Source organism: Equus quagga, chromosome 5, assembly GCF_021613505.1.
Source record: "Equus quagga isolate Etosha38 chromosome 5, UCLA_HA_Equagga_1.0, whole genome shotgun sequence".
NCBI classification, from domain to species: domain Eukaryota; kingdom Metazoa; phylum Chordata; class Mammalia; order Perissodactyla; family Equidae; genus Equus; species Equus quagga.
Window position 1 is genome coordinate 40321122 of NC_060271.1, and position 13362 is coordinate 40334483.

General features: G+C 45.2%; 1 protein-coding gene across 5 annotated transcripts in view; it reads left to right on the forward strand.

Moving 5' to 3' along the window:
* The window catches only part of MTOR (mechanistic target of rapamycin kinase), a 119422-nt gene that overhangs the window by 5071 nt on the left and 100989 nt on the right, over positions 1–13362 (forward strand). For all 5 annotated transcript variants that reach the window (XM_046660389.1, XM_046660391.1, XM_046660390.1 and 2 more), the window contains exons 5-12: positions 690–890; positions 1657–1791; positions 5932–6207; positions 6292–6400; positions 9171–9357; positions 10329–10457; positions 11173–11417; positions 13141–13356. In XM_046660389.1, coding sequence (XP_046516345.1) covers positions 690–890; positions 1657–1791; positions 5932–6207; positions 6292–6400; positions 9171–9357; positions 10329–10457; positions 11173–11417; positions 13141–13356 — 1498 coding nt within the window. The remainder of the gene's footprint in view (positions 1–689; positions 891–1656; positions 1792–5931; positions 6208–6291; positions 6401–9170; positions 9358–10328; positions 10458–11172; positions 11418–13140; positions 13357–13362) is intronic.

A 13362-nucleotide genomic window follows, 5' to 3' on the forward strand; every position in this document is an offset into this window, starting at 1 on the left:
GGAGCAACCTCTGACCTTCGGTTTCTTGCATTGTCAAATGAAAATAATAGCAAGATTAAATATTAAACAGGATAATTCATTCATTCAATAAATGGGGGTTTTTTGTTTTTGTTTTTTTGAGCAAGATTAGCCCTGAGCTAACTACTGCCAGTCCTCCTCTTTTTGCTGAGGAAACTGGCCCTGAGCTAACATCCATGCCCATCTTCCTCCACTTTATACGTGGGATGCCTACAACAGCATAGCTTTTGCCAAGAGGTGCCATGTCCACACCCGGGATCCGAACCGGCGAACTCCGGGCCACCGAGAAGCGGAACGTGCAAACTTAACCGCTGCACCACAGGGCTGGCCCCCATTCAATAAATGTTTATTGAATACTTGCTGTATTCCAGGCACAGTTGCAGGTTGTCAGCATAGTAGTATAAAAAGCATAGAACACATCTGCCCTTCCAGAGTTTATGTTCTAACATTAAGCATTCTATGTTTGTAAACACCCTAGGATAGTGAACATTGAGGTGTTTGATCAATTTTCCTTTCCTTCCTAGAGCCCGAGAATTTCCTAGCTAAAAGAGTAGGCCCGTCTGCTCTTTTCCTAATGTGTAGGCTCTACACATAAAAACAGAGGCTGTATTCCTGAGAGAACAGAACTCTCTGGTATGGACGAGAGTTCTCACTGTGCCTTTTTCTCCTAGGTTCTGGTTCTCCGTGAGCTGGCCATCAGCGTCCCCACCTTCTTCTTCCAGCAAGTGCAACCCTTCTTTGACAACATTTTTGTGGCTGTATGGGATCCCAAACAGGCCATCCGTGAGGGAGCTGTAGCTGCCCTTCGTGCCTGTCTGATTCTCACCACCCAGCGTGAGCCAAAGGAGATGCAGAAGCCCCAGTGGTACAGGGTGAGGGGATGGTTCCATTCCAACCACCAGCAAAGCACATTTATATAGAGTGTCACCTGGCCCAGAGGGCAGCAACAGGCCCCTTGCCACAGAGCAAGTATCACATTTGTTTTGGTCTCAAATGATTTTAAAAGCTCAGTATGAGTCGAGTTATTCTATTGTATTTCACTAAAGCAAAGATCTGTTGATAACCACACCATTATTTTATGTACCAGTAAGAATGAAAGTATGATTCCAATTAAACTCTGATTGACTGCCTTTTATCAACAGTTATAAGACATCTCTCTTCAGAGATGTTAAAATAAGGAGAAATGGGTGTCTCAGAATTGATGAACTACAGTTGATACTAATTTAGAAAGTGCCAGTTCTCTCTCCTAGTATCATGAATCCTGTGCTGATTGCTGCTGCCAAGAGAACTTACTAAGGAACCTTGTGCTACAGAAAGAGCCCTGAACATGGGATTGGAGACCTAGGTTCTAGTTTTGGCTTTGCTGTGTAACCTTGGACAAGTCACTTAATTTCTTTAAGTTGCTGTTTTTGCGCTATTAAATAGGGATGATAATGGTATCTGCATCATAGTAGTATTATGAGAGTTGCTCAATTAAATGAGAGGACTTGATGAGTTGGTATTGTTGATGATACTGGCACAAGGTGCTGAGGAGGCACTGTAGCCCTTCAGAATCTTCAGCCCATATAGATGGGATGGGCCTGTGTTCTTTCTAACTTTGGACACTGGGTAATTAAGGCATTCCATATCTCCACGTAGCACACATTCGAAGAAGCGGAGAAAGGGTTTGACGAGACCTTAGCCAAGGAGAAGGGCATGAATCGGGATGATCGGATCCATGGAGCCTTGCTGATCCTCAATGAGCTGGTCCGAATCAGCAGCATGGAGGGAGAGGTGAGAAGCCATGTCAGAGGGGAGTCCAGGCTCTTCCCATGCCATTCTGTGAGCAAAACAAGGCAAGGTCTTTGTCCTCATGGAGCGACATTCATAGGGGAAACAAGCAATAAACAAGCAAACAAGATCATTTCAGATAGCAGCCAGTTCTGTGAAGAACTGAGATGGAGGGTAATGGGGGGAGGGGTGACTCCCTTCCTGAGGCAGCGCCATTTGAGCTGAGACCCACATGACTTGGAGGAGCCAGCTTGCAATGGGCAGGGAAATTGTGTTCTAGGCAGAGGCGTTGAGATGGGAAAGAGTTTGACAAATTCAAGGAACAGAAAGAAGGGAACTGGTTCACCACGAGTAAGGGAGAGGGAGGAGGGGCCAAATTGTTCATAGTAGATGCTGGCTTTTATTCTCACTGAAGGGTAAACATCGGAGATGTGTACACAGGGGAAAGAAGTGATGTCCTCCATTTTTAAGAATCTTTGCCACCTTGTGGGGAAAGGCTTTTATTCTCACTGAAGGGTAAACATTGGAGATGTGTACACAGGGGCAAGAAGTGATGTCATCCGTTTTTAAGAATCTTTGCCACCTTGCGGGGAAGGGCTTGTGGACAGGAAGCAATGAAAGCAGGGAGGCTGGTTAAGAGGTGTGTTAGCTCAAAAAGCAGCTGTGAAAATGGGTTTAAAAGTGCAAGGGGGGCCAACCCCATGGCCAAGTGGTTAAGCTTGTGTGCTCTGCTTCAGCGGCCGGGGTTTCACTGGTTCGGATCCTAGGCGCGGACATGGTGCCACTCATCAAGCCATGTGAGGCGGCGTCCCACATAGCACAACCAGAGGCACTGACAAGTAGAATACACAACTATATACCAGGGGGCTTTGGGAATAAGAAGGGGGAAACAAAAAAAAGAAAATTGGTAATAGATGTTAGCTCAGGTGCTAATCTTTAAAAAATAAAAGTGCAGGGGCTGGCCCCGTGGCCGAGTGGTTAAGTTCGCGCGCTCCGCTGCAGGCGGCCCAGTGTTTCGTCGGTTCGAATCCTGGGCGCGGACATGGCACTGCTCGTCAGACCACGCTGAGGCAGCGTCCCACATGCTACAACTAGAGGAACCCACAACGAAGAATACACAACTATGTACCGGGGGGCTTTGGGGAGAAAAAGGAAAAAATAAAAAATCTTTAAAAAAAAAAAACTATTTGCCCTAACCAGAATGAGGAGAAGTTGACAAAGCAGTCTAAAATAAAGTTATACCTAAAAAAAAAAATAAAATAAAATAAAAGTGCAAGGATCTTATTAGGGAAATAACCTGGGAGAGAAAATGGGGAGGGAGCTGGGAGAGGTTTGGAGAACCATCGGACTTCAGTGTACATCTGACCCTGAGTGAACAAGAGAAAGAAGAAAAGTTGGGTGGAAGTATCCTAGTCTATGCTGCAGTGTCATCATGGGGTCCTCAGGCCAAAGTCGGCCGTCAGACGAGGCCTGCCTTAGCATTCCTACTGTGTTCTGTCATGGGCTAGAAGCAGCCCATGGAAAGTATGGCCTTGGCACAAACATGGCCATAGATTTTGGAGTAGCAGCTGGAGCCCTTGGTCAGTTATATGCCTTGCAGTTGGAGGTCCTCTTCTCACAGCTACCATAGGAGGCTATTACAGTGGTCTGGGCGAGCGACAGTGGTGGCCTTGACTAGCATTGGCAGTGCAGACACTGAGAAGTGGTTTCAGTGTCAGTGCACTGACACTGGATTCAGGATATATTTGAGAGGCAGAGCTCCATCTGTGAGTCTTCCTGTGGGGAGCTAGTTGGTGTGGAATTTCATCTGAGGGCTTCCTGCTTTAATAGACCCAGTGATCATTTGGTAATGGCTGTGCCATAGAGGTGGTGTGGCGTGTGCTGCAGTTTGTGTAGCCCAACTAGTCTGACTTTGCATCCCCTCTCCTCTCTATACTTTATGACTTGGGTACATTACCTCCTTTAGCCTCATTCTCCTTACTTTAAATGGGGGTCTTATCCACCTCATTGGGCTCCTGTGAAGTGCTTAGCACAACACCTGATGCATAGTGGGCATTCCATAAATGGGAGCCCTCAGAGATTTCCCCACCCGAGTATAACATGGTGCTTTCCACTGTAGTCCTGACGTCTCTGGGAATTTTGTCTTCTCCCAGTAAAACAGGACAATATCATCTGACTCATAGATTTAAATGAAATAGTACTCATGACAGTGCTTTGTAAATTATAAAGAACTACCCAAATGTAAGGTATTATGGTTTCATAACTTGTTCATTCATTCAATAAATACTAATTGAGCTCCTACTATGGGCCAGCTATACCACGTCCTCAGAGCTAAAATAATGCAGCAGTGAGTAAAACATTGCATTCTAGCAGGGGAGGCAGACAGTACACAAGTAAAATATATCGTGTGTCATGTGGCAATGAATGCCACGGGGAGAAGTAGGGCAGAGGAAGGGAACAGGAGATGCTGGCGGGGATCAGGGAATACGTTTTAATGTATGGTGATGCTTGAGGAGAGTCGTGAAGGAGGTAAGAAAAAAGCCATACAGACATCTGGGTGGGAGCATTCCAGACATCTGGTTCTGCAAGCGCAGAGGCTCCCAGGCAGGAGCACGCTCCTTTTTGTGGGGAGCAAAATTGCTGTTGTGACTGAGCCGAGCAAGAGGAGAGAGGTGATGAGAGGTGGGTTGGAGGAACACCTGGGCGGGGGGGGCACATCATGTGGGGTCTGGGAAGCCACTGTAGAGACCTTGTGTGGGAAGTTGTTAGTGGGTTTTGAGCAGCAGAGTGACATTTGACTCATGTTACAAAAGGATCGCTCTGGCTGCCATGTTGAAAATGGATTATCGGGGGGCAATGGCTGAAGCCAGGAGTCTAGTTAGGAAGGAACCGCAGCAATCTTAGCAAGGCCTTTTGTGACTTGGACTATAGTGGGAGCTATGGAGGTTCAAGGAATGGCTGGATTCTGAATTTGGGATTTGGACGTTGGTGGGGGAGAAAGAAGAGTCAAGGTTTTTGGCTTAGCAACTGGAAGGATAGAGTTGCCATTTACTGAGATGGGAAGGCTGAGATGGGAGGAGCAGGTTTGCATAGAAGGTTAGGAGTTTGCTTTTGAACATGTTAAGTTTAAGATTCCTGTTGGGCATCTGAGCGAGATATTGAGTAGTTGTGGGGAGAAATCTGGCTGAGATACAGATTTGGGAGTCCAGCATATAGATGTTATTTCATGTCATGAGACTGGATAAGAACCACAAGGGAACTAGAATAGTTGGAGAAGAGATGGGGTCTGAGAACCTGAGGTCGGCAGATGAGGAACCGAGAGAGACCAAGAAGGTGCAGCTGGGGTGGGGTAAGGGGTCGGAGGAGAGCCAGGAAGGGTCCAAGAAGCCAAGTGAAAAAAAAGTTTCAAGGAAAAGGAAATATGAAGTTGGATCAAATGCTGCAGAGAAGTCAAATAAGATGAGAACTGAGAATTGACCGTCAGATTTGGCAGCATAGGAGTCATTCACTGGTGACCTTGACAAAAATACTAGGCAAGATTTTATGAACAATGAAAATATCTGTGTGGAGAAAAGTTTGGCAAATTTTTTTATATCCTCAGTTTGGACTGTTGGAGGATGAGTTATTAAGCATTTCCTCTGCATAGGAAAGAGTCATGAGTTCTCAGCCAGTTAGCTCATTCCACAGCTCCTCTGGAATTCCTAGGACTCTGAGAAAATTACTTGCCTGAGTTCTTTCTACCTGGGTTTCTGGGGAGAAGAGAGCAGAATATCCTTAACAGGATGTTGGTGTGGGGCTGCCCCTCAGCCTTGCAAGAGGCTTCATTGCTGTGATCTTAGGCTGTAGTCACAGATTTTTGCAAGTCAGCTTTCCTAAGCCAAGAGCGGTGGGGGTCTTTGGCAGCTAGCGCCTTCTGCTGCTTCCTTGTTCAGTAGGTGATGCTCTCATTCCTAAATTGGAACAAAATCAGGCGCCCTGCATGGTTCTAGGGAAATCCTAATCCTAAAGATGAAGAGTGGCCACCCTCCACTTTGGAAATAGTACCGTTTTAGGGTTGGGTGAATGTGTTACTCTGTAGACTCCACAGTGCCCAGGTTGAATGCCACTTGTAAGTAAAGATGATTTTTCCCTCTACGTATATAGCGCCTGAGAGAAGAAATGGAAGAAATCACACAGCAGCAATTGGTCCATGACAAGTACTGCAAAGATCTCATGGGCTTCGGAACAAAACCTCGCCACATTACCCCCTTTACCAGTTTCCAGGCTGTGCAGCCCCAGCAGTCAAATGCCTTGGTAGGACTGCTGGGATACAGCTCTCACCAAGGCCTCATGGGATTTGGGGCTTCCCCCTGCCCAGCTAAGTCCACCCTGGTGGAGAGCCGGTGTTGCAGAGACTTGATGGAGGAGAAATTTGATCAGGTAAGTTTCAAGAGGTCTGCTCCCTCTGTTCCCAAGCTCCACACCTCCCTTTCCTTTGCCAACCCTGTATCTTTCCTCTCTCAGGTGTGCCAGTGGGTGCTGAAATGCAGGAATAGCAAGAACTCGCTGATCCAAATGACAATCCTTAATTTGTTGCCCCGCTTGGCTGCATTTCGGCCTTCTGCCTTCACAGGTGAGGATGTCCATGGAAGACATCATTACCCATTTAAGGGTAATTAAACAGGGAAGAAGTGATTCCAAAAAGTGTATCTGCTTCTCACATGAAGCAGTGCCAACTAAGGGGCTAGTCTCTGGTGTCTTTGCCCTCTGTCCAATTTCAGTGGTATCTAGTTCAGGTTTTTTACAAGTGTCTGAGGCAGCAGACACAGAAACAGTCAGGATGTGTAGGCAGAGAGGCCGTTCCAGAGCCAAGCAGATTCTCGTGCATGGAAGCCAACAAGTTCATGAATGGACTCAGACTAAAGGAAGGGCAGTTTTGGTTTGGATACTGTGCAGCAGCCTTGCTGTGGGGCAGGCAGGATTTGGTGACCATCCTGCTTCCGCCCCTGAGGTGGTCACCGAGTAAGGGCTGGATGTTTCGGAAACAGATTTCGTCAGTGATATAGATTGTGAGTTCCCATATTCATACCCTGTTCTCACTGGGCAGTGGGAATTCCTGGCTCCTGAAGCTGGCCCAGAACAGATACTGGCTTCTCCCTGAGGCTTTCCTGGATTACTCTAGCTGGAAATACTCTTTTCCTCTTTCATTACAGCCCCCAGCTGTGGAAGGGCTTTGACATCAAACCTGAGGTGAATCCTGCCTCTGTCCTTAACTGTGAGGTTTTGGACTGGTTATTTGACCTTCCTGAGCCTCCACCTCCTGACTTGTAAAGTTAGAATAACAATCCCTCCCTCACAAGCTGAACCACACTAATGCCTAAGCACCTGCTCTAAGTGCCTGGCACAGAGTAAGCCCCAATAAATGGAAACCATTATTATATTACAATTGCCTCTAGTTACTTGAAATGTATTTTGGAAGTAAGGTAAAGGTAAAAATTATATTAATACTCCAGTTGCCTTTTCATACTTAATATCCTGTCTCACCTCCCTACTTGCTAAGTGTAGAAACCCCGTCTTGAACATCTCTCTGCACTTCGCTATGGTGCACAGTGCCTGTGCTTAATAAGCATTCAGGACCAAATGAGAGCCAGGAGAGTAAGTGGAGGGCCAGCCTGACCCTCAGCAGATGCCGTTCCCTAGCACCGACTCATTTCACACCACCCAGCCTGGATGACACAGCAGGAGAAATATATAGCTGGTGAGGTGTTAAATGTGATATGTGTAAGAATAGAGCGTGTTGAGTAAGGATGAGACAATTAGCCACATAAAATCACTGAACCAGAGAGAAATGGTATAATGAAAATCTCCCCATATTTTTTCAGCTTTCCATTCTTCCCACCTGGGACCCAGCAGCTTTTCTCTTTTTTAATGACCAGACATGCCCTGTTCAGTAGAGCTTTAAATGATCTTGGGTTGAAAGTCTCTAGTTCAAAGGAAACTAATAACTAGGCCAAATATGATCAAAGTCTGGGATGTTGGGGAAGCAGTTACCCTAGGAAGTTCAAAAGGCTGCCTAGCAGCAGGATACAAAGGCTCAAGGGGCCCCTAGGTTTATTCTTTTGATGTGGGTTTTTGTTGTTTTATTAAATAATATATTAAAATATGTCACTGAGATTGAGCCTGGCAGCCTCCATAACTACCTACCTCATTGGGAAAGTGCCCACTTTTATAAAGCTTGCAGTTTGGAAGTCATTGCTTGAACTTCCTGATGATGGAGGCTTTGGGAATATCAAAAATACCCTAAGATGGGGCTAGAACCTCTAATAATGTCAGATTCCTAATCTCTTTGGATGCTGAATCTGGAAAAGGAAATTCCCCTTGATTGAAGCTCATTTCCTGCTGAAATGCTGTCTCCCTGTGCCAGGCCTGGTGTTCCTCGTTGATGCACTCTGATTTTGGGGTTGTGTTACCTTGGTTCTCAGACTGTTCTTCCTGGGCCAGCATGCTTCATCATCATTTGACCACAAGAGCTGTGGGAGAAGGCATTTCTTGTTAGGGTAAATGCAGTGATATGTATGCGCTGTTTGGGAGTCTAGTTCACTGTCTCCTACGTGTGTTTCTGGTGGCCTGCAACACCCCTAACTTTCTAATGGATGTGTGGTCTTGCCTTCTGTGCTATTATGTATGTGCTGGTGGTGCACGGACTTGGGGCCAGCAAGATGGAAGAGAAGAAATAGGAGAAAGGCAAGCAACAGAAAATTCCAGCCTTCCGAGGAGTAATAACACTTTAGCTTAAATTGCCCAAGAATCGCCTACCCATGCCCATTGGCTTATGTAAACTTAATGAAAATACACATGACTTTCCAAATTACAGACTAAATCTTGTTCTATTAAGTATAACTATAACAGAAATCTCTAGGTAATAGCAAAGTGATTTCCAGGCCTAAGCTGAATGGAATGGCCTCTTTATTGCAAACAGTCTTCAATATTACTTTAAATTTCAATATAGTATAAAATAGTTTAAATGATCTTCTCGTCTTCTTTTTGTTTTTAAACAAGATTCAACATATATTTCTTAAACAAGAGCATGTAATCTTTCCCTCAAAATATAATACTAATGGGGACAATTATATGATATTATTGTTTTAGAGACCCTTTAAGTTTTTTTTTTAATTAAAGGAAAAAAAATCTTTTATTTCTAATATTTCCAAAAGATGTATCTGAAGAGTGATTATCAAGAATAAAACTTTGGTTATTAGTACATTCTCTAAATTCTTCTTAACATCTTTCCAGCAGACTTTCTTAATTTATTCTTAAATTTAAGTGTTTTATAGGAACTCTGACCTTTGATATATAGATCAACCCTGACCTTGAGCCATACACTTTGTCTTTTCTGTGCTCAGATACCCAGTACCTCCAAGATACCATGAACCATGTCCTAAGCTGTGTCAAGAAGGAGAAGGAACGTACAGCAGCCTTCCAAGCCCTGGGGCTACTTTCTGTGGCTGTGAGGTCTGAGTTTAAGGTCTATTTACCTCGTGTGCTGGACATCATTCGAGCAGCCTTGCCCCCTAAGGACTTTGCCCATAAGTAAGCATCTCTATTATGATTTCACCTTCCACCCCATTTGGTTGGAGAGGAAGGATGCTCCATCTCAATTTCTATGGAGCTTAAGCCCATTCTTTGCATCATTAATCTCCAGGGTATAGCAGATTGTATAAAGAACAGCCCTTCCTCAGTTGAGTTCCAGCCTTTTCCAAATGAGATGATATATATGTAAATATTTTGGGTGGTTGAATACCCTGTGAACATGTTAGATGCCAGTGCTGTTTTCAGTATTATTATTTACTGGAAATCCTTTTGCTCTTTTCTCTGGCTTTCAAAGGTCTTATTTGGTGTAAGACCTAAAGAGAAGACTCCTGGATGGAACTGAGGAGACCTAATGGTCACTTTTTTCCTTATCGCTAAAGTCAGATAAGTTATTCCACCTCACGAAACTTCCCAATGAATAAAATATGAGAAAAACCTTCAACACCTTACAAGATGGAGAAGCCAGGGTATCTTCTCTAAGGCTAGGTGGTCAGTGTTTATTAGAGTTGTGTCTTTATATTTCCCTGTTTTAGCAGCAAGGATTGCTCTGGTGAATTAATAAGGCTCCCCTGTTTTAAAGCCCAGCATTCTCATCATAGGGTGCATTTTATTCCATGTGATGGCTGTCCCTGCACTCTGGTTCCTGATGTATGCATTGTTCAGTTTGCTTCCTAAATAGGTATCTTGGCGAGCATAGTGCTAACCTATATGGTGCCTTTTGTGTGGATTTGGAAAAGGGGCTCCTTCCTCAAGACACTTGACTGCCATCTGCTGGATTGTTGTTTTAAACATACAAATCTACAGTGACTACAGTGTGATGGGCCCCCTAGAATTGTGCAGTAGATAACCTGCACACCCACATGTGGTGGCCCTGCCTGGGTAACCTGCCCTCGTTGCCCCAAGGCACTTTTGAGGTAGGGTATCAGAGAATGTTGTTATGTCTAAACTAGCCACTCTTTGGTTCTCTGCAGGAGACAGAAGGCAATGCAGGTGGATGCCACAGTGTTCACTTGCATCAGCATGTTAGCTCGAGCAATGGGTCCAGGCATCCAGCAGGATATCAAGGAGCTGCTAGAGCCCATGCTGGCGGTGGGACTGAGGTGGGTGTCAGAAACCTGAGCTTTTCCCATCTTGGGTAGTATGAGGCTTGAGCCACAGTTCTGGGACTCTGTTGAAAGAGCAAGGCATGGTTGTTTGCACATTAAATTGGATAGGCAAGATAGCTCACACTAAACACATAGTTTCAAATTCTAGTTTCATCACTAGCTAGCTGTGTGATCTTGACTAAGTTGCTTAACTTCTGAGCCTCAGTTTTCTCACCTGAAAAGTGGGTGCAAGAGCAATTCCTATTATCTAGGGTTGTCCTGGGGATTAAGTGAAAGAATGAAATAGCCATTCTAGCACAGTGCCTTGCATGTAAGAAGTGCTCGATTAATGTTTGCTGTTGTTTATGTTATTTTTGGGCAAATTGCGTAAGCTCCCTACACTTTTGTTCTCTTCATCTATGCAGTAAGGATGATACTCTCAATCTGCTTCCCAGATTGTTTATTGAGACTCAGTCTTCTGCAGTGGCTGAGTGATAGTAAACTAGTTCTCCCATGGCAAAACCCAGAAACTTAGAGATTGTTTTGAAATCTGGGACCAGACCTGGAGAGTTCAGGACATTTATTCTATTTTATGGTATCATTTCTACTTTAAAGACCAAGCAGTGATGGGGCCTGATCCCCTTGCTAGACAAGAAGGGCAGTTTCTTCTCAAGAGCAGACCAAATGTCATGTTTCCAGCCCCAGATGTGACTGATTTCCTTCCCCTCAGCCCTGCCCTCACAGCTGTGCTCTATGACCTGAGCCGTCAGATTCCACAGCTGAAGAAGGACATCCAAGATGGGCTACTGAAGATGCTGTCCCTGGTCCTTATGCACAAACCCCTCCGGCACCCAGGAATGCCCAAGGGCCTAGCCCATCAGCTGGCTTCCCCTGGCCTCACAACCCTCCCTGAGGCCAGCGATGTGGGCAGCATCACTCTTGCCCTCCGAACTCTTGGCAGCTTTGAATTTGAAGGTAAGCAATTGCAGTGGCTTGGGCCAGGCCTGTGGCCAAGTGGTCAAGTTCGCACACTCCACTTCGCCAGTTCAGATTATGGGCGCAGAACTAGCACTGCTCATCAAGCCATGCTGTGGCAGCACCCCGCATAGAGGAACTAGAATGACTCACAACTAGGATATACAACTGTGTATTGGGGCTTTGGGGAGAAAAAAAAAAAGAGTGGCAACACACGTTAGCTCAGGGCCAATCTTCCTCACCAAAAAAAGCATACTGAAAAAGAAATTGCTGTGGCTCTTGCAAGATGGTGATGCTGAGAACCTCAAGAAAGGAATGAGGGTGCCTAGAATTTCTGGATCTTGCTAGGGGTCCTGGAGACAGGCTAGCTGATTCTGCAGCTCATTCTTCCTGGACTCTTAACGTATACAGTCATACGTCACTTAATGATGGGGATACGTTCTGAGAAATGTGTTGTTAGGCAATTTTGTTGTGGTGTGAACATCAAGGAGTGTACTTACACAAACCTAGATGGTGTAGCCTACTCCACATAGGCTCTATGGTACTAATCTTATGGGACCACTGTCGTATATACAGTCCATCATTGACCTAAACGTCATTATGTGGCCCATGGCTGTATTGTTAATTCGTACTGTTTGTTTCTTTGTCCCATACTGAGTTTTCAGGCAGAGGATGTTCAGGGAAGGTGTGCATTGATCCAAGGAACTAATGCTTCAGAGATGGAAAAGTTGAAGAATCCTCCTGACCTCCCCATCTCCGTGTAGCTGAGATGGCATTTAATGCTTTAAAAAGTATAACCTGGGCCTTTCAGTGTTTCCATTCCTGTGGCAGTATGATTTCCAAGAGTGCTGTACTGTGTAGTTCAGTTTGCAATTCCAAGCTGCAGATAAACCCACGTTAATGCCCTAGGGAGATATATTTCAGGAGAAAAAAATGGATACTTTTGAAATTTAAGATCCTGAAGGTGGTATTGGTCAAGACTACAGGGAAACAAGGCCAGTACAAAAAGCCTAAACATGCCGTCTGTATACTCACAGCCGTCTGCGGTTTCCCTATTGCAGTTCCTCCACGGACATCAATCAGCACCCTGGATAATTTATTTCTAGTGAATAGAAAGTAGCTACATTTAAACCCAGGCTACAACAGACTCTCTTTTTGATATTTAAATGTACGAACTAAAATACCCAAGATAAATTTGATCAAGAATTGTTTTACTCTCTGGGAATATAAAGGATTCAGTCAGAATGAAACAAAATAATTTGTCCTTTGAAGGGAACAAAGAAAGGATTAGGATGGGAGGGATGCCTGTTTTTTTGCTGAGGAAGATTCACCCTGAGCTACTATCTGTGCCAGTCCTCCTCTTGTTTGTGGGTTGCTGCCGCAGCATGGCTAATGAGTGGTGTAAGCCTGTGCGTAGGATCTGAACCTGTGAACCTGGGCTGCCAAAGCGGAGCACACGAAACTTAACCACTATCCCACTGGGCCGGCCCCGAGGGATGCCTTTTTCTGTCTCCCAGCTCTTTCTCCACTTCCCGTCTGCTTTTCGGCTGATTGGAAGCCTGTTTGTTACCTTTTTAAGAGAAGAGTTCTGGGTCAATATCTTGCTCATCGATACCTCATTGAAAATGAAATTGTTAGTCATGAAATGGAAAATGCATCTAGCAAGTTTCATACCTACTGTCCACAGCAGCAATGTTGATTCTCTCTCTACCTTTGTATCCAGGCCACTCTCTGACCCAGTTTGTCCGCCACTGCGCGGATCATTTCCTGAACAGCGAGCACAAGGAGATCCGCATGGAAGCCGCCCGCACCTGCTCCCGCCTGCTCACGCCCTCCGTCCACCTCATCAGCGGCCATGCTCATGTGGTTAGCCAGACTGCAGTGCAAGTGGTAGCAGATGTACTCAGCAAACTGCTCGTGGTTGGGATAACAGATCCTGGTAAAG